The sequence below is a fragment of the Gavialis gangeticus genome, unplaced genomic scaffold (assembly GCF_001723915.1).
Source record: "Gavialis gangeticus isolate Ggan-Ray unplaced genomic scaffold, GavGan_comp1, whole genome shotgun sequence".
Lineage (NCBI taxonomy): Eukaryota > Metazoa > Chordata > Crocodylia > Gavialidae > Gavialis > Gavialis gangeticus.
This window is the reverse complement of record NW_017728993.1, coordinates 24983963-25005956: the sequence shown is the minus strand read 5'-3', so window position 1 is coordinate 25005956 and position 21994 is coordinate 24983963. Positions and strand designations below refer to the sequence as shown.

At 43.7% G+C, this 21994-nt stretch overlaps 1 protein-coding gene across 1 annotated transcript in view; it reads left to right on the top strand.

Annotated features, from left to right (window-relative positions):
- MAST2 (microtubule associated serine/threonine kinase 2) overlaps positions 1 to 21994 on the top strand; it is a 242575-nt gene that overhangs the window by 34072 nt on the left and 186509 nt on the right. Inside the window, exon 2 of the mRNA XM_019501382.1 lies at positions 10476 to 10507. Coding sequence (XP_019356927.1) covers positions 10476 to 10507 — 32 coding nt within the window. The remainder of the gene's footprint in view (positions 1 to 10475; positions 10508 to 21994) is intronic.

The following is a 21994-nucleotide window of genomic DNA, read 5'->3' as shown; positions in this document are numbered from 1 at the left end:
TGAGGGTTTATTTGTTGCACAATCAGCCACTTTTAAAGTGCTCTGCAGCCATGCATGTGTCACAGTTTCAATGACAGGCAAGGTTCTTTGGGTAGATGTGATATCTTTTATTAGACCATCCAAAAAGGTGGGAAAAAAGTGCTTTGCAAGCTTTCAGGCACAAACACCCTTCGTCAGGCATGTATGTGCCCAAAAGCTTGCAAAGAACTTTTTTCCCCAGCTTTTTAGTTGGTCTAATAAAAGATACATCACATCTATCCAAAGAGCCTTGCTGGCCTGTGTCCCGAGACCAACACGGCTACAACCAACACCCCTGCAACACACTTTCAATGAACCATTCTTTATCACTGGTGATTTATTTATTTTACTTTTTTTCCCCTGTTCGTTAGGCACAGAATGAGAATTAACATGTGGGTAGATCTAATCACATAACAGAACTGTGACCTGTTGATTATTTATTTATTTAGGGGAACTTCAGTGTCAGCCAAACTCATTAAAACAGTTTAGGGCAACTTTAACTTAACATTGCAAGTTAAATAAATATTTTCAGACTTTATAAATAAAACTGAGTCTGGCCTCATCACTTCCAGGCCAGCCGCCAGCTTTTTCTGCAAGTAAAAACAATGAATTATTAACTCTGTAGGGCATGAGTGTGAGAAGATGTGTCTAATAGAGACGGCAATGACTTAAATAGATTAATGCTACTACTGCACCATAACAGGAGAGACCGTCGACTAGTATTTGCTTAATGGTCTTGGCATTTTTAGCAGCTGTGACAGTTTTCTTGCGCCTGCCGTCTGTCTGCTGCATGCCTGGTCTTGAAGGCAAGAATTTTCTTACTGCAGGTCTCTGATGAGGCAGAGAAGCATTTCTGAACCAGTATCTAGCAAGAGCATTGCAGCCGCAGCGCTACAGTCATCTCTGAGCGGGCACTTTCCTTTTCTACTCTTGTTTTTAATGTACAGTACTTAAAACTTTCCTTAAGACGTTATCTTTTTACTTGAAATCTCTCCTAGACCGATGCATTCTATCAAAACGATGGAAGGAAACTTGCTAATAACGCCCAGTCTCCTTTTTTTAAACAGGTTTTCCAAAACGGAGCCCGCTATTCATAGAATGGGTGTATCAGCCATCTGTGTAACATCATATCATATAACCAGATTTAACTAACAAGAATGAAATTATGCCTATGACTTAATCCAGCGCACCTGGCTCCTGTGAGGACTCTCTCTTATTTTAGAGACTAATTGCATGGAGACAACAAACAGGATCTGGCATGCATTGATGCAAGCTCAACAAGATACAAGATTTTGTCTGATATTTGAATGTGGGGCCTTTCTTTATTTGCTGAGTTACTGTGTACCTTGCCTTTCATCCAGTCTGCTTGCCTTAATGCTAGAGAAGCTGCTTTGTTTCTGGGATAAAATCCTACCCTACCTGATTCCTTTGAAATGACTGTTATGGATATGGGTTGACTGACATCATGGTACTTGGATCAATGCTGCTCCCCTCCATTCATTTCCTTCTGTTGTTTCTGCCTGGTTTATGTAGCACATCTAGATCTCACACTTCTCGGAACAGGTCAGAGAGGCAATCACCTGAGACAGTGAAAATGCTAATATCTTTAGAAAGGAGTGTAAATGGCCATAGATGTGCTAATCTGAAAGGAAGGATGGGAGAAACGGTGCCAGCCTGGACATTATCCCTGGGAAATCTAAGAGCAGATGGGCAAAGGAAGTTTCACTGGGGCGTGGAAATGGCAAGATAAGTAAGTGTGAAGTTCCCAACCAGGATGCAGTGAGAAATGTAGAGGTATAAAATGGAGGGAGAGAGGGATTTTTTTTGCCAGTGTGAGCTGATCAGCTGGAGCCAGCCTGCAACGCATCTCCCTTGCTAGCCCCGTTGTAAGTGTTGTGATCGCAGTGCTTGTAAGTGTAATTAGTTGCTTTGCGGGTGTGCTCTTTAATAAGTATTTTAACGCTGCGATCTCTTGTATAGTTAGTATTTTGTTATAGTATTTTAGAATGGTTATTTAAAGTTAGTGTACAACTGCTATTGGCCTTTGACATGAAGCCGTTTTAGCTGAATTACTGACTGGGTGGTTTGAGTAAGTCTAGTATCTTTGATTAGACCAACTAAAATAGTTGGAAAAATTCTTCTTTGCAAGCGTTTGGGTACAAACATTCAAATTCAAATTCCAACAGTATATTTCCCTTTTTTAAAATAAAATGCATTATTTACAGAAGTTGGACATATGTGCTTCATCTCTTTCAGAACTGGCAGCACTAATACTTAGACTGGAGCTCTGCATTTTGTTTCAGCCTGTCTCGTTAATTGAATTGATGAGTTTTCTGACATGCTGTTGTCATAACATTGGATACAGGTAGCACATTATTGAAACGCATGGCAGCAACATTTTGTAGCTCTGTGTTCAGCTTGCCACTCAAAGTGATTCCTTTCGTCAATAGTAAATTAGTTTACTGAGGTCTGTAAAGATTCACCAGGGTGATATTAGAGCTAAAAGCAACAGCACAGTTTACTGTTCTTGTTGTTATATCTGACAGTTCAGAGAGGTGATTTTATTAAATTTGAGAAACTGATTATTATGTAATCTTATCATTTGGAAAGTGTCCGAAATCATCTATTTAAGTAACTATAACTATTGCCTTTACTATGGAAAGCAATAGCTGCCGCCTTTATTGGTAATTCAGGGCTAGATGGAGTCTTCATTTACAGTCCCATGAAAAAAGTGTGGCAACGAGAGCTGGGAGAGGGAGAATGATGGTGTTGAGAATTGCCGCTCCTTTGCAGCCTTTTCCTTGTTCTCATAGTGAACTAATCTGTGTCGCTCAACTTGATCAGGGACAGATTTTTCACTCTTAAACCCTGTGTCAGTCAGCTGTGCTGGGTGGTTGTCAGAGGGGCAGAGCGAGGCTCCATTCCTCCCCCTAGGAACGCGCCCGGCAGACGGCTACAGCTCTCACCCAAGCCATGATGTGGAGCTTTGCATGGTAAGTGGGGATTAGGATCCCAGTCCTCCACATTATCCGGTGCAGGCAGGCACAGTACTGGTCGTAGTGCATCGCATCCTGTAGTGTTCAGAATAAGAACTGTTTGAAACGCCAGATATCCATGTCGGGAAAATGCGCGGTGGGGGGGGTTGTAGCTGTATCGGTCTACCGCCAAAGGGAATCAGAACTCATAGTAGAGATCTGTGATTCTTTTTCCAGTTGATTGTGATTTCACTGCTTTTCACAAATGACCTTTTGGTGACAGGCAGTGTGGGAAATTAATCTGTCTACCTATTTTACTTGTGGGGGGGGTTGTTAGTTTTTATATGTGCTTTTAGAGCAATGATTAATACACAGATGTACAGTCAATGAGTGAGAAAAATGTTCAGACATCCCTTCCGTCACTGCAGACCATCCAAAAACTGCTGCTGATGCTCTGGTCTTGCCAGGCAAGAAACTTGTGAGCAGAGGAAAATCCCAGTACGTTGTACTTCAACACATGGCCGGTATTGAGAGGGAGCCTGCTACCCGTCTGAGTAGTATATGGCAGTTTTAACAAGATATTAATATCAGCACAGGCCCAAAAAATGCTTGGGCTTTAAGAATCACAGTTGTCAAAATCCTTTCGGTGGGTTTAGTGGCTTATTTTAGGTGGCCCTGAAGAGCTTTAAAGCAGTTTAGATTTCATTTTCTGTAGTGTAAAACCTTTTTATAATTAATCAGATGATGCAGCATTTTAATCTTATGTGATTTGTAACAAAATCATAAATTAAAAAAATAATTTCTGTAGCACGTGCCACAAGTTATTCCAACATTTTGCTCACAGATACCAATGATTTCTGTGTAAAAGCCCCAGTTGTTGGTATTAACATTTTAAATCAAACACATACACACATGCATACATGTGCATGAAGAAAACTGAAGTATTTTTAATAACCACATACAAGGATCTTGGTAGCGTGGAGTAGACTACTGTTTTGACAGGTGATTGTAGAGAGAGAAAAGCTTAAACCACCAAGCAAATTTCCTTCCTTTTTCAGTCTGTTGGCTGGATTAGAGTTGATGTCCTTGTACAACCAGCTTATTTTTTCCATCAGAACTGGAAGGTCTAACCCTTATTATAATTTCCGTAACACAAATGGTTTATGTGTTGACACAGATTTAATTAATCCCTTGCTGGTTGGTAGTGCACCCTAAAGCAAACATTTATAGTCAGCAGAGTGCATGGTGTCAGGTCGCTATCCGCTCAGCATCTATCATCTGTGAAGTATTATCTTTAATTTACCAAGCAAAGTACATCTCTACCCCTGTAGCTGTGAAAATACTTTTCTCTGGACTCATCCAGTGGATCACCTAGTGCGGCAATACGCTTCTCAAACGAGAGATCCAAGGTCAAAGGCAATCTTGGGAATCCTGCTGTGAGTGCTGGCAGGAGCTGGGGACACCCTGAGGGTGGTGACAGTTTTCAGTTCATTTGAAAGGGCCGTGTTACGTTGCCATCAGTGCACATCCTGGCGTCCAGCTTTGCCCGTGGGTCAGTGCCATATGTACCGCTACGCGGTCAAGGACAAATTGCAATGCTGAGTGTAAGCAATGATCTTGAATGCTGGCTTGCCCGCATCGCCTAGAACCAGATCAGATCCTTCAGTATTTTCACTTAAAAATGCAAGCTGATACGGAGTTGGAGGAATAAGTAGAATTCAAGATTTGATTTTTTTTTTTTTTTTTTCTCTTCCCCCCTCATTGCAGCTTAATAACTTGCTGTCTCACCATTCCCTGAAATGAGCACGTTTTGACATACAGCTCGTGTGCATAAAGTCTCTAGTTGGGAAGCCAGTTAAGGGTGAAAAACTGCGTGAACCATGCATTGACTGTTTAAGTACCGTGTAAGCGAGACTTTGGCTGGGCTCCCAGGGCTCCCAGTCTGAAACCATGATCTGTGCACTACAGGATCTATTCCATGTCATTTCTGTATAATCTTAAAGGATAAATTTAAGCTGTGTGGGAAATAGAAGAAGTTACTTTGGTGAAGAGATGGAAATAGGTTATTGATACTTCCACAAACCTACTTTTTGCTCCTGCGATCAGTTGTTAAACTACTTAAAATACTGATTTGACAAAGCATGGCATTAGCTTTTCTTCTCGTTTTGTCATACGCGTGTCAGGTTGCATTGTTAACAATTATACGTGAGACATAGAGTCATTACCACATGAACTGCCAGAGCAATCTTGGTTTTACACTTGACAGCTGTGAAATATAAGGTGCTTATATTTGACTTCAGGTGATGTAACATGAGTTAAATGAATGATATCTGTGTCTATACAGATAACCTTCGGGCTTCTCAAAATCCCTTTGCTTGCAATTTGCAAAGAATGATTAAATGAAGATGGCATCGCACCTCCTTCTGCAAACTGGACTCGCACGTGGAGCCATGATTCTCACTTTAAGTTCTTTTTAAAAACTGCTAGTGCTAAACAGTTCCTAAACCAAGTTATTTTCAGTAAATCAAATAATTTTAAGGCATTACCCTCTGTATGTAGAGGCAGAAGCTAATGATTAGGTTTGAAGAACGTACGGTAATTAAAAGACTCAGTTCCAGGACATTCCCTTCTCCAGAACTGCATCGTTCTGAGAGATGTTTTAACGTCTTGACCAGGACCTCGTGTGTCTGCCAGCTTATGTGGCTTCATCAGGATTTGCCACGAGCCCTTACACTTACTGGTGATCAGTTTGACTTGTGGGAAAAGGTTGGAGAAATAAACCTCGACTAATTGACAGGCTGTCTGTTTAGTAAAAGGATGCTGCAAGTGAACATGTATTTGGAGGGTTATATTACTGACCTTGAGAGCAGGTGGCCCAGCACTCGGCTGAGGTCATCGGGGTAATATATCTAGGTATCGACAGCTCAAGTGCTCAAAGAGACGGAGAAAGAAACTGCTCCTTCATGTCGTGGATGGAATCTGCTACTCTTCGGGGTTTCACTCTCCTGGCGGGGTTAGGCCTTCTGTGAAAGGAGGCCTTTAACGTAATTAGCATGTGGACTTAAGGGATTTATTGAGTTGTGGGAAAATGAAAGAATTACTATCCAGCTAAATACCAGATCAGATTTAGTGGTTGTAGCTTGACAGTATTGTATTAATTAATCTCAGCATTTTAAAGATGAGCTGTTTAACGAATGCATGCAAATGTAGTGCAAAGCCCCATTATATGTAATATATGGCTTCTCCGGTCTTAACTACAAAACTAATTTCTGAACCGGGAATGAAATTTATAGCCAAGTTGTAACTATAGATTTCTGGAAAGCGTTGTCATCCTCTCTTGCAAGGCTTTGTCCGTGCTATGAGATCAGTCACTTGTGGCGTCCTTTATTAGGCTGACATCAATTCTTCAATATATTTGAATTTACCTTGGTAAGTTTTAGACATAAAAACTCATTTAGCTCTGTCCTGGTGTGAACTTTCCAGTTAACTCAACCGTTGAACCTTAAAACCCACTCTTTGGCCATTTTTGTATCCCTTGCTATGCCTACTTCAGTGCTGCCCCTCAGCATGCCCCAGACACGTGGTCCAGTTTGGTCGGGGCTGATCCTGCTGTGAGCAGGGGGCTGGACTAGATGACCTTGTGAGGTCCCTTCCCGCTCCACTTTCCTATGATTCCTACATCCTCTGAAGCATCGTCACCAGCTCCTGAACTCCAGGGTCTCAACTGGCTCTTCTGCAGCAGATCACCAGCTCAGCCCTCTATCTGCTTCCCCTGTGCTCCCTTTTCCAGGAATGCCTCCCTTCTTCTTCCAGAAGCTGGCATTATTAATCTCGGCTTTTCTCTGGCAGAATCGTTCTGTTCATAGTTCTTCAGCTTCCCCTTGCATTGGTACCTCCATGGTACCTTCAATTTGGAGAAGCCGTGCTGGGGGCAGTCGAGGTGGTAGCTGCAGGCTGTGAGCATTGCACTTACCAGCTCTTTTCTTTCTGCTTCAGTCAACGGGTGTGAGAAAATGATGGGAAGGTGGAGGTGGAGTATGCCAGGGGGAAAGGAGAGTATTGCAGAAGGGCAGAAGATCGTAGCTTCAGTTGCATTGCTGGCAGAGGGCTGGCAGGATGGAAGTGGAGGGGCATTTCAGGTGGGGGGGCCCTGGTGCAGCCGGGGTGTAAAAATGGATTACTGACTTTAAGGCATTAGCGGTTTCAAATGTGAACTGTTGTATATTGGTGATGGGGTACCTGCACATTCAGTTAGGCCTGGCTACAGGATAAATGCAAACGCGGTACAGGTAGTATCATTCAGGCAACTCCACATCTTTGCATATTTGTCTGAAGTCCTTTGAGATGTCAGCTGTAAAATATTAGAATAGCTGCTGCTTAACTAAGATGATTTCAATCTGTACACAGTCATTGGCTTACAAATGAAAAAAACCCATGTTCTTATTGGCTGTTAAAAAATACTAGACAGTGAGAGTGAAAACTAACACAGCCTACATAGAAAGGAATTGGGTGTCCCTGTAAAGCTAGTATTATGAAACTAAGATGCAACATATATTATGGGGAAAGAAAACAGTATTGGCATCTACTAAATCATGAGTCTGTGGTGTTTGTCTATTTAAAGACCCCGATTTATCTTATGGATTTATGTTTCTTTGTGGAAATCTTAGCTTTTGTTTATAGAAGCGAGTAAGGACGCAATGGTTAATTATGGTTATCGAGAAGAACCTGAAATCCTATGTTCTAAAATTTCAAAACCCAGAAGGCAAATAGAGACCCAAATACACTAAGGTAAAAATCCTGAGACATACTTGTTTAATGGATTGTTAGATCTACCTTGTGACTTTCTGAACACAAGAACTCGGCAGTTTGGGGAAATGAATTAATGTTCAGATAGAACCAGTTGCTGCCTCCTTACTGGATGTAGACCCAATAGGTGAAAGACTTTTAAAAATACAATATACCATATCTATCTTGTGTTCTATAATTAAGACTGGGATGATGCTTTCACAAATATCTCCATATTTAGTTTCTTTGTATGAAGTATGCGTATGTATTCTCAGGCAGGAACCTCAAATGCTTTTGCATTTTCTGTAAAATCCAGATAAAGGTGTGCTCATGCCATTACAGGAGTGTAGTGGAGGAAATCCCTTTCAGGATGCAACATTTATGACCAGTTATATGGCACTGATTGCCGCCTTATGTGTTTGAACTGTTTAGATTAGCTTTTGACAGTTTATGTAGTGACAAGAAGTTTTCTTGATGCAATAAGCTGTCAGGCTTCTTATGGCTCACACTTGGAATACGCTCGGTGTGGTTGGAGCGGGGGAACAATCAGCTGCAGTCACATTTCAAGCTGTGTAGTCTTTGGGAAATCATGCATGGTTTATATTAAGGAAATGTTTGAGATTCAGACTATTAACTAGAAACTTTCTAGTGACTTTGAAGATAATTTAAAATAAGTATGCAATTTATTTTTGATAGAACTATAACCAGTTTTAAATTAGCATTGTCAAGCACTTAAACCCCAAATGTAGCCCTTAGCTAAAAATGTATGATAGGTTATCAAACTTGTTATGAATGACCTTTTCCTATGAATTTTTTTCCTCCTTTTGTTCAGTGAAACTGTTTTTACCAAAGCCTCGCCTTTTTAGAGGGCAAACAAAATACAACTCTTGTGAAAACTGGAAACTGAAATTGAGTTTCAGGATTCACTGTTGATTTTTAGATACAAAGCAGAGAGTGACAGCTTGGAGGAATGGCACCACAAACAGATAGCAGATTTTAAGACTTCTGATTTTGTCTCCTGCCTGATACCTCCAAGTACCAAATGCAGCATGAAAAGACTCTTGGGCACGGGACTCTTCTGCCTGGAGAAGCAAAGGCTCGGGGGTGACTTGGTGGCAGCCTATAAGTACATTGCAGGGTGCGTCAGGATCGGGGGGAACAGCCGTTCACCAGAGCGCCCCAAGGGATGACAAGGTCCAGTGGTTACAAACTCCTGCAAGACTGTTTTAGACTGGACCTCAGGAAAAACTTCTTAACTGTCCGAGTCTCCAGAGTCTGGAATAGACTCCAGAAGTGGTGCAGGCACCTGCCCTGGGTACCTTTTAAGAAATGCCTGGATGATTATCTTGTGGGGGTGATCTGACCTAGCTGACTTGGGCAGGGGCCTGGACCCAATGATCTCACGAGGTCCCTTCCAGTCCTAATGTCTGTGAAATCTATGAAAAAAAGATGTACTGGATATAGATATAATTACTGGAAAGCTAAAAAGAAAGGTTTGTTTTTTTTGTTTTTTTTTAAACTCTGTTTTGGCTTGAATACTTTGCATACCATTGCATTTATTTTTTTTAAATGATGAACTGTATTTTTATGCTGTTTCATTAAAAAGTAAAGTAGAATTTGGGAATGTTATAAATATAAATATACACACCTGCGGCGCAGTGTAACATTGCCCTCCCCTTTTCCTTTACTGGTTTGTTAGCTTTCTTTCCTACGATTTTGTGTGGCCTTTTGACAGTGGACTCTGAGCAGGGTGATGTTACCATCTAGTGGTGAAACGTTAAACTGCAGTGTTGAAAAATTACAAAAAAAAAAAGAAGAAAATAGTAGATGTGCTATCCTGAGATGGTAATACATAAGGTATTTTTTTTAATTCCCTTTTTATCTGTAGGCAAACAAGGTTCTTTGGGTTAATGTGATATTAAACCAACTCAATAGGGAAAGTCTGCTGGTGTCTGTGTACTTTCCTGGGTGGAATAGAAGATTAAGCCAATATGCAACACGCAGGCTTGTGAAAATGCAACTGCATTGGCAGGGAAGACTCATCTGTACATTTTTTGGAGATACATGTCACAATCCATTTATAAGAGCATGCTTGACTAATTTAATGAACCAGAGTTTTTATCTGTTTTATGTGAAGTTCTCAAACCTCCTTTTGTGGGTCTTTGAGATGCAGAGTGCTGATCCAGTGTTTCCTTGCCCTTGTTTTCACTTCCACCTGGTTATAGCAATATACCTTGCATACATTTATTTCCAAGTTTTGTTTCTTTCTCTTGAGAGGAGATGAGAAAGCAAACACATGCTGCACATTACATACATTGCCTAATGCATTATTGAAACACGGCAAAGAGCTAAACAGAAAGAATTTCATCGTGAAATGGAAGTGATCTTCTATTTAAGATGAAAGTTTGAAGTTGTACATGAACAGTTCTGTGTTTTTATTTTGTATGAATACCATAGGTGCACGCAGGCAAAACCAGACATTTTATGCCTATCTGGTTAGTTAAGTATCCAGTATGTTATTCATGTGGCTGTGATGCATGCAGTTGCAAATTAGTTGCCAGCATGTCAGCACCACTGAAAATCTGGCCATTAGTGTTTTACTGATAAAGTAATATGACTTGATTAGATCATAAATTAATTTACTATCTTCCTCCAGTAATTTTCTAATTTCTTTTTTGTTTTTTTGTTTGTTTCCAGAAGGAACTCAGTCTCCCAAGAAGAGGAAGCTTGTAAGTAGCATTATCTTATCTTACCCATTGTTGCCATAAGTGTGATTCAACAAAAGTCCTTGTACCTTCTAGATAGTGAAATCCATACACAACCATCAGACACAGCTTTTTGCATTAACTTGTTCTCATGTGTCTTTGATGCTTTTGAAATGTGGTAGCTTCACTTCCTTGGATATTAACCTTCTTAAGAATTGCAGCACAAACAGTGGCATTATTATTATTTAGATTTATGTCCCACTCTGCCCAGCAGGCTCAGAGTGGCTTACACTAATACACCAGCAACCTACTGGTAGGAAACAACAGTACACTCCCCAAATGCCATCTGAAAACTTGAAAACCCCACCCCCCTATCCCCCAACTACTGCTTTCTTGCCTAACACCCACAACAGCAAACCCTCTGGCCAATCCCACCTGCGCTTCCCAATCACCATTTGCATCCTGATATAAGAAACCCCTTTCCCCTGCCCTTCTACACCCACTGTCCTACCTCACCCCAAGGGAAAGCCCTCGCCCCTTCCCCAACATCCCTTTCAGGCTCTCACCCCACTACAGAGGGGTTGCAACTGTCCCGAAAAAACCCCTAGCTCTTTCCCCTTCCCCTCCCACCAATAAACACATCATTACATTCAGAAGAGCCACAGCTGGAAAGTAACAGAAAGACCCTGTGTCCCTGCCTCAGTTGCTGCCCAAGAGCAATGCCAGAGGTCACCCCTGAGTGTCACCCCAAGTTGATGTTCATACAGAGAGGCTTGCAAGCTGGTTGTGTCCTTCTCCCCCTCTTCAGGTGGCAAAGATGGGGCATTTTTACATGTGCTTTGGGGCGCTTTAATTAGTGAGCTCTGCTAATTAAAAGTGCCTGTGTATCATGTGCATCAGCAGCCCCATGCTGAAACAACGGCGGCGGGACACTTGGAGCTAAAGCTCATTGAACTTGTTTTATTTCAAAGTGCCCTGCTGCCATTTTTTCAATGTGGAGATGCGCGGGGACGCTGATGCACATGACGCAGAAGGCTGCCGGAGTGCGTCGGTTGTGTGCTCCAGCAGACTTGATTAATCGAGTCTGCTCCGACGCGCTGGATTTCCAGCAGGCTCCCTGCACGTCTGTAGGAGCCCGTGGTGCCTAAGCTGGGCCCTAGTCCTCCTTGGCAGGGGAAGGAGTGACTGCAAATGTCCTTCAGCCCAGGCAGACCTGCCCGTTCTTTGGTTTGGTTGTACAAACTCTCATTTCTCAGCAGGCCTGGCTCGTTCTTTATGTGGGGAACCTCTTCTAGAAGTGAGCAAGGACTTGGCATCTCTGAATCCTTCGCTGCTTGGTTTTTCATTGAGGCTGCCAGTGTGAGCTCTGTCGCGTGCAGTTCAAACTTTGTGGGCTGAATATAGTGTCCAGCGAATCTTGCACGGAGACCACCAAACTAATTCCATTGATCCGTGATCAGAGGGGAACAACTTTTGTCACTTCTGTATAAGCAACATGCTGGTGAAAAACCAACTATATGCATTCACGCAGTTATTTCTGTTGTGGTTTCAGGCCCATGGAATTATTGTCACCAAATAGGAAACACTGGAAAAAATGAGGAAAGGCACCTCATGTCCACAAGTCTGTCTGATAGCTCTCCCAACTACAGGGGTGGACCAATAAAAGATGTTACAAAAAAGCCTTGCCCACAGAAAGAAGATAGAATTATTATGATGAAATGCTTTAAAAAATCAATTTATGCAATTTTAACATCTCTTGTGGAGTCTGCAGCTTGTAAGCAAGCCAGGTTTGTTGTAGTGATAGTCTGAGAGAATTTATTCTTTGCTGCATGTAGTTTTTGTGAGCCTGGTGCGTGGTAGAATGAAGTGGTATTATTGCCCGGATTATAGAGACGCGTGCATGCTAGGTGAACCTCCGTCTAACCTTAGGGCTGTAACTTTCTGTTTTGAAACCTCTGTCTTAAAGCTTAGAGCCTATGACAGGGAAAGCAAGTTTCTCAGGGTTCTTTGTATGACTTAGATTTCTGGTTTTAATAATGAGTGGTTTTCAATTTTTATTCTTTAAAAACTCTCCTTTGTGTAAGAAGCAGTGTTTGCAAAATGCTGTGTGGTGCCAGTGATTCAGTGCTGAACAATATAATGAGGTCAAAAGGCTTTTTTTTAAATGAAGCATGACTGGCCCTTTGTTTAGCTTGCGTGATGGTGTTACACCAGTCAGCCACTCAGTTATTTAAAACAAAACGGAGCACACAACTCAGGCGTTGATGATCTATCTCTATACCGTCATGGCCACTTGACCTTGATTTGTTCGTTTTTAGGAATCATTCTGCTCACTCTTTTGAAGAAGTTAAAGTTTATGGAGTAAGAGCGTTTTGACAAGTATTTGAATATACTCCAGTTAAATATTTGATTAGTGAGTTATTTGTAGCCTTTTTTTTAATCCAGTGACTTTTTGGACAAAGTTTTTGGAACAAATTGAGGATGCCAAAAATTTTCCCATGTCTTGAGCAAGTGTGGAGGTGGGTACAATGCAAAACTTTAAATGTTAACAGAAGATTGATGTAGCATTGCAAGTGGGTCTTCTGACAGGATAAATAACTGGATACTGAGTTTTTGACAGTTTATTTGGTAATTTGACTATTGCTGAAATGCTTGAACTGCCTTTTTTACTTCTCTCATTCCTTTCTTTTCAATAACTCTTTGTATTTTCAAGTGGATTTTCTGTAAGTCATCTTTATGAAGGGAACATCAGCCTCTGTATCAAGAGGCCCAAAGGCACCACGTCTGTACCACACAAAACTGTTACTGGTACAATTTCCATTCTTGGCAGCACATCGTGTTCAACCTTCAGTTTACAGTGGACCTGATTATTGTACTACGTTTCCTGGAACTCTAGAAAGTGCAGTCGGTCAGACCAAGTTCTTTTGAACTGCTTTATTTTTATTAGTTTGAAAAACCATGTTTAAAAAACTAGTACTTGTGGCTTTCCTTTATTTCTGTTGGATAGCCACCGGAACCGATTACAGTTGTACAGCTTAGTGAAAAGAGCCTTGTGGGCCTGAGGATATAGAAAAAAATGTTCTGTGTATCCCAGGGTTTTCAGTAGTTTGTGGTGTCAAAGGACTGAAGTCCTCCTTAGGTGAGCTAAATCTGTGCAGTAAGATCCATGGACTCTACTACTCTTCTCCCATCCCTGGTTCAAGGAGGTTTTGATTTGGAAATAATACTTGAAAAGGGGAAGTGTTCTATCTAAGGAGAAAGCTGAGGAGCGGGGAGCCCTTGTATCGTGTCTTAAAAACAACTGGAGGCTTGATCGTTCTCAGTTGTTCTGGATGCCTGCTCTACACATTGCGAGCTCTGATTAAAAAAATTTTGTTCTATAAGTTTCATTGTCCTCAAATGTTGGAGTGCTGTTGTAGCTCTGGTGGTCCAGGAAATGTCTGAGAAGTAAGACGTTTTTGCTATATTTTCTATTGTCTCCAAGGAAGAGCACTTGATGCCCAGAAGCTTGTTCAACCCCTTTCCCCTTCCAAGTATACATTTTATTGGTCCAATAAAAAATATCACAAAGAATCCTTGCCTAATGTCCCAAAAGAATTTAGTTGTACTGAAGACAAAGCTATGCCCTCGTCTGTTGACTGCTAAACATAAAGAGAGCAAAGTCATGAGTTGACAGTGGGATGGTGCCATCTGAGTTTGAGCTAATGGAGGGGTTGGGATGCAGATACGTTCTGTTTGGGGTGGCACTTCCTCCGGAGGTTGTGGTCACTCACCTTCCATCCTTGCTGCAGCCTTTGCATTGCCTCCAGTATATTCAAGCATACAGCACCTTGCAATATTTCACATGAGTGCATGAATTGTGGTGGAAGGGTTGTTGTTGAGAAGGAATGAGATGGACAGATTTTCTTAAGAAGTTGGAGGTTGAAGGAGGCTCTTTTCCCCTTCTTTTTAACCCACAGCAGCTATGTGATTATCTTGAGTGCGTATTGACAGGAACAGGGCCCTGAGTCTTTAGACCAATTTGAGTGGTTTCTTTGATGGAAAATAGGGATATTTCTTGTAGTTAATTCATCTAAGTATTGCTTTATATTTTCCCAATTCTCCCTGGGTTCAGTTTTTGCCAACTCTTCTTTCTCCAGAAACTCGTCTTCATTATCTGTGTGTTGACATTATTTGCAGTTAAGAAATACAATTGAAAGTCTTCAAGTTATGTTTTTGGCAGTGGAGCATGGGGGATTCTGTCACTTAAAGTACTTTTTTATATAGAAGCTGAAGAGGAGAGGTGGTAAAAAATGGTCTGTGATGCATGGATAGCACACCTGTCTCATTCCAAGTACAGAATGACCATCATACAGTCATTGCCTCTGTATAGGCCTGTGGTTACCTGTTGGTGCACCCACCCCTGTCTCCACTTGCCCATTGCCATAGGACTGAATATTGAAGGAAGACTCCTTCTTTTAATGCAGGGAAGCTCTAGCGCATCAGCAGCCACACAGTATTTTTCTGGAAGGAAACCGTAATCCAATGGCAAGAAAAACCTAAACAACTGGAGGTTTCTTTTCAGCTGTAGCCTTCATCCAGCTTTGCAGTCATTGTGAAGGTATTCCTTCTTCCTCTGCCTGCTCCACCGTTTATTTTTACTTTTGCATCGCTATTAGTTTGGAAACCTTGTTCTGAACATTGCCACCATGGGTCACCCTACCAAGAATAGAAGACTCCATGTGGCATTGGTCTTGAGGTCATTGATGGCACACATCGCATCAAGGATGAGCTGGCTTATTTAGGATCCACTCTGCTCACCCAGGATGGGGAGGGGGCTAGAAAAGGTGCCTTGAACTTAGCTTTTCTCATTCACCTGGCTGGAAAACTGTGATCCAGCTCAAGTGATGAAGTTTGCAACTTGCAACATCCTCACCCTGACGGATTATAGTGACCAACTGGAGTGAAAGATAGCACTTGTGGCCATAGGTCTTGCATGATTTAATATTAACATTGCTTCACTTAGTGAGAAGAGGGGCAGCTCGTAGAGCAGGGGTCAGCAACATTTTTGGCTGGGTGTCAAAAACACCACAACCTTCACCCACACCTTGACTTGGTGTGCCAGAGACAGACAGTGGGGACCTGCAAGGGGCCCAATCCTCGTTGCTGGCGGTGGGTACATGCATGCCTTCAGGCAGACAGCAGGGGAGAGGCTGGGTTTTGCGCTGCCCTGGCCCCCTTCCTGCCCTGCGCTCTGAGGTGCACATGCAGCCACTGCTGCCACAGCTGGTGATGGGGCTTCAGACCCCAGTGCAGCTGTTTGCAGCCTGCCTGCCACCTGCTGCAGCAGTCAAAAGCCCAGGCCAGCTGTGCTGCAAAGAGCTGCACCAGGGTCCGGAGCCCTGGCTGGGCTCTGTGGCAGGGGTGGCTGCATGTGTACCCTGGGACATACAGCTGGGAAGAGACCTGGGGCAGTGCAACTCTGTCCCCTTGTCCACTGTGCCCGGAGGTGCATGTGCAGCCAGCACTGCCACGGAGCCTGGCTGGGGCTCTGGACCCCGGTGCAGCTGTTTGCAGCCTCCTTGCTGCCTGCCACAGGTGTCCTGGGCTCTGGGGAGCTGCCGCCGGCTGTGGAGCCTGGGCTGCTTGCAGCAGGGCTTGCGAGCAGCTGCCCAGAGCCTGGGCCAGCTGTGGCATGCTGAGCAATATGGCCTTGCATGCCATGCTCTGATACATGCTGCGGGTTGCTGACCCCTGTGTTAGAGATGATGGTAGCTACACCTTCTTTTGGAAAGGAAGAGCAAAAAGACGGACGCATCCACAGCACTGGTTTTGCTATCAAGAACAAGATAGTTACTTGGATGCTGGAATGGCTGATTGGTATCAATGAATTTCTCAACTAACCAACAGGCAACATGCAACAGCTGTCTATGTTCATGCCCCAGCCCTTGATGCAGGTGAGAAAACAAAAGAAGAGTTCTGTTCTAAACTCAACCGCATCCTGTCGTCTGTCCCCAAAGAGAGGATAATTCTTCTTGGCAGCTTAGTGCTAGAGTGGGCAGGGACTCTGAGCTGTGGAAAGGAGCTGTTGGAAAGCAAGGGATGGGGAAAGTCCATTCAAATGGAGTTCTCCTCCTGAGCCAGTGTTCAGAACATGGGCTCATCATCACGCTCTCCTTATTCTGCCAAGCAACACATGGAAGACATCATGGATGCACCCCCGCTCAAAACACTGGCAGTTGATTGACTGCCTCGTAGGGCATGTCCAGGACCATCGCTATGTCCGTATCACCAGAGCTATGACCAATATAGATGACAACTGGATGGATCGTTGTTTGATACCTTCCATAGTGTCCCTTCATATTACCCCAAAACTAAAAACAAAAGAAACAGCCAAGGAAGAGGTTCAGTGGTGAGTGCTTGAAAGGCCCTGCTAAAAGTGATCACCTCTAGCAGTGCTTCAGAGAAAAACTTTTTGATTTCCCCAATGATCTCGGCACCACTGATCACTGGGATAGCCTCAAGAAAGGCATCCATGAGGTGGGTGAAGCATGTCTAGGCTTCTGCACAAAAAAAGCAGGCCTGGTTCAATGAGGATGATAGGAAAATTCACACTCTCCTTGACAGTAAAAGAAGAACTGTCAAAGCTTGGCAGAATGGCATCAACTCCATAGAGAAGCAAGACACTTAATGCCATATTAAAGCCACCCACCACCCAGAGGGAAATTCGAGAGTGAAAGAAAAAATGACGGGAGGAGAAAGCAAAAGAGATTCAATGGTCACGGCTCTGGAGGTGGGCAAAAGAAGAGATTCAAGGACATCTGCAAGGCCAAACCAAAGAAATGTAATATTAACATGAATACTTGGGAGACTCGAGCACTGGTTTGTCCCCAGTGGCACCATGATGTATGACAAGGCATCAGTCACTTCAAACAAACTATGGTGGTAGATAGACAGGAGAAGCAAAGGGAAAGAACTGTGACTTGACATCAGAATCCGCTCCTTTTGTCTGCAGTCAAACATGCAGATCTGGGATCGGCCTCCTCAGTCATCCAAAGGCTCACCAAGGACTTCCCTGTTTGCTGGGAGACTGCCACCCTCGTATCGAGGGGTGCCGACCAAGATAGATGGAGCCCCGAGAGAGGGATCGGATAACCACATCTGCTTGAGAAGAAAGACTGCAGCAGTTTTACTGGCATGTAAGTGGGTCATTAGTGTCTAGGGTTTTGTTTGTCCTGTGTAGAGAGGCCCTGATAATGGTGCCTGGGGGCTCTAATGTGGATTGGTGCCTTTTGTACTACGTATTGTGCTGGCACATAGTAAGAGACAGTCCTAACCTCCAAACATATAGCTGAATTTCAGTCAAGAAGCCAAGTGTAAGAAGCCCAAGGAAGTTAAAATGAGAGTAAGAGTGATAGAAATGTGTGCACGTAGACTCAAGGACTCAAAACCGTCTACCGGTAGTTGTACTCATGCATGAAGTTTATTTTTTTAAATTTCTAAGATTTAAATAGGCAAGAAGTTATCACTAATACTTTTAGAGACTGCAGAGAGACTGAATAAAAAGAGCATTAAGACATGACTTCTGTGTTTTCACTGCTCTCAGTGATGTGAGGTGATCAAGCCGAAGTTACTGTTGCTCAGGAGTCTGAGTTTAAAGCCTCTCATGAGCTCTGTACAATTGGTGTTATGTGTGTTTATTTTGTACATCAGGGTTGGCCCAGCTCAAGGTGGCTAGGGAGCAGTACACCCCAAAGGCTGCACTTGTGGGGGCCACAGTCCCCCCCAGCCCAGGCTGCACACCCTGTGCACATGCATGTCCACGCAAGCAAGCGGTTCCCCCTGCTGCACCATGCACATGGCTATTACCCTCCTTCAAGGGCATGGAGATGGGCGCTTCCCTGTGCAGTGTGGCATCCCATCTCATCATCAGCTCCCTGCTGAACCGGCGCTCTGGGCCAGGGGCACGCAGCAGAAGTCAGGGGATGAAGGGGGAGGGTGTGCTGCTCCCAGACTTAACACTAGACCACTTTCTGCTGCTTATAGTTTCATAGTTGGTAGGGTCGGAAGGGACCTGAGCAGATCATCAAGTCCGACCCCCCTGCCCTGAGCAGGAAGAATGCTGGGGTCAAACGACCCCGGGAAGGTGTCTATCCAGCCTCCTTTTGAAGACCCCCAGGGTAGGAGCGAGCACCACTTCCCTTGCAAGTTCATTCCAGATCCTAGCCGCCCTGACAGTGAAGTAGTGCCTCCTGATGTCTAGTCTGAATCTTCTATCTGCCAATTTATGGTCATTATTCCTTGTTACTCCCTGTAGTGCTCAGGGGAACAGGGACTCTCCCATTGCCCGCTGGTCCTCCTTGGCTGGTTTATAGATGGCCACCAGATCCCCTCTCAGCCTTCTCTTGTGGAGGCTGAACAGGTTCAGGTCCCTTAGCCTCTCCTCATAGGGCCTGCCCTGCTGCCCCCTGACCATGTGAGTGGCCTCCTCTGGACCCTCTCCATGTTGTCCACGTCCCTCCTGAAGTGTGGCGCCCAGAACTGGACGCAGTACTCCAGCTGCAGCCTGACCAGATAGAGGGGGAGGATCTCCTCCTTGGAGCTGCTTGTCATGCATCTGTGGATACACGACAGGGTGCAGTTAGCCTTCCTGACTGCATCCCCACACTGCTGGGCCATGTTCATCTTGGAGTCTATAATGACACCAAGATCCTTTTCTGCTTCTGTGCTGACAAGAAGGGAGTTCCCCAGCCTGTAGGTATGGTGCTGGTTCTTCCTCCCCAGGTGCAGTACCATGCACTTGTCAGTGTTGAATCCCATCTTATTCTCATCCGCCCAGCCCTGTAACCTGTCCAGATCCAGTTGCAGCCTGTCCCTCCCTTCTAGCATGCCCACCTGTCCCCACATCTTAGTGTCATCAGCAGATTTGAACAAGGTGCTTTTTACCCCCTCATCCAAGTCACTGATGAAGATGTTGAATGGTGCGGGCCCGAGGACCGAGCCCTGAGGGACCCCACTGCCCACATCCCTTCAGGTCGAAAATGACCTGTCCACCACCACTTTCTGCTCTCCAGCTAACTAGTGACCCATCTGACTGTGTAGGCATTGACACCACAATCTCCTAATTTTTTAATGAGAATGGGTTGAGAGACAGTGTCGAAGGCTGTCATCTTTCCACTCCTGCACACTCCAAGAGAATAAATGTTTGAAATGGGGGTGGGGGAAAGGGCTACATTCAGACGTGGCCTACTGAACACAATGGAGGTAAGGGTGGAAAGGAAATTCTCTGTGCAAAGCACTAGCCTGCACATGACAACTGAAATAAGGGCTGAACACGCTGTTTTCATGCCAGTAGCATGGATAACAAGTGTGTGGAAAACAGGGCATCTGTGAAAAACTCACGATGGACCTAATGTACTTATGGGTTAGAGAGTTAGGCTGGACTTATTTAATATTATACTGTGCATATATTTTGTGAACATGGAGGCTCCAACCTAGGTGAGCCAGAGTTTCTAGACAGGTCTTTAAAATACACATCTGTGGCAGCTGAAAAGTATGTCTGTGTGATAAAGGTGCTTGCTGAAGGCTCTATGAAGATTAGACCAAGTGCTTTTTTGTATTTGTTTAGATATTAAGCTATGTGTTGTTGCTAAAAACCTAATTAAAGTTTAAGATGTAGTGAGGCTTTGTATAAAGTAAGGCCTAGTAAATTTAGCAAAGCCTTGAAGTAGTAAGGCCCTAGTTAAAATGACCTTATCAAAGGAATGCAAGGCTTGTACTGCTATTGGTCAGTCTAAGGACAGTTGAAGTAAAAGGAATCTAAGTGGTCGTACATGATCAGTGCCCTTCAGAAGCTATAAATTAGCTGGAATATCTGGAAACCATTCAGAAGGAAGATGCAGCTCTGTGAAAAGGATTAGTTAGCTGTTGCCTGGATCAGTGAGCCCATGGACCTCGAGGAGCCTAAGAACTGAATTCCAGGGTCCTTCCCAGTACCCCTCAGACAGTGCTGCTTGGGGATGCCTTACTTTGCTGAACTTTGTGGAAAGAGGAACTTGCTGTGCATCAGGCGTCAGAGGGGACTGCCGATAAGTTGCCGACGCAAATTGCTTTTGTCTGTCATTGTTTTGTAACTACACATAGTTGTGTTTTTGTTAAGTCAATAAATCTTTCTTACCTTTCTACTCCTGAGCTCACTCTCAATCCAAACCCTCCGCAGGCGGCTGGGACACATCTACCCTATACATCGGAATAGGTGAGCATGGAGATCATGCTCTGCACTGCTGTGCGGGAGGTACTGTTTTATTTCTAACCACACAGCGTGGGCATTTTGGAGCTGGTGCACTTACGTCTGAGGAGAAATGTGTGTCTCAGCTCCATTGTGTCTTGGCAGTTAGGTGACTGTATTGATAAGTGATGTGCAGTGCAGTGTTCCCTGAGGCGGGAGGAAGTGTGGGGGATCTACCGTGAAGAAAATTGAGAGAGATGGTTCTGTGGAGGTCTGAGAAGGAAATGGAGTGATACTTATTTTCCCTTTCTGTACTATCTTTGGTCTGCAAATAAACTGAGAAATAATGCTGCCTTTGAACCTTTTCAGTTTGTGCAGTTTTTTTATGGTGAGTAAGAGCAAGCAAGACGGTGATTTCTACCTGTGCTACTTCTCCCTGCACTTCACAGGAGAAATGTCCATGAGCGTAGATCAGAAATAACCTTGTGCTCTTAAGCGGCTATGGGGGCTACCTTAGGGATTGGGATGTGCAGAGTTTTCTTGCAGAGACTCTATAGCAGCATTGCCCTTGCCATATTGGACTCGTTGAAATTATTTGCAAGAAGTATAGGTGATATGAAAGGGGGAAATAGTTTTATGCGCAAGGAGGAAAATTCAAAAAGATTTAGACTTGGTCTGCATGTACTATAATCTTTTTACAAATGAGAATTTTGCAGAGCTTCTTAGTGATACTTGTAAATGCAGATTGACGTGCAGTTTGATTGGATTAGAATTTCCACTATTTCTTGTACTTGTATTATGTGTATGTCATAAAAGTTATAAATATGATGGGTATGCAAATATCTGCTGGAGAACTGGACTCTCTGTGTTGGATGGGAAATGTGGGCAGGTGGCTGAAGTGGGAATTCTATTTTGCTCAAAAAGGTAGAGGTGGGTGGTAGTTCTGAAGTCTTCTAGATGTAAAGACCACTTGCCAAGGAAGCGAAGGCCATATTGGCATATAGCAGAGGGCACTGCCATGACACATGACCTGAGAGACGTCTGAATGAGCTAGTACATGGCAGCGTTATAGCCATCTAATTGCCGCGCTCGAGGTGGATCGCTTTGCCATGCTCTCCAGGGTAACGGCACGATCAGAACATCTTATCATCTGCCCACTGTTCTAAATAAAGAAGCTTTTTATGGTCTTTCCCATCTGTATTTTCCCTGCTTGGCCTTTTTTTTGGTCTTCTGTTCATACTTCCTTGACGTGTTGCATTGGCCAAACTGAGATGCCACAAATTTGGCCAAACCAACTCATTGAT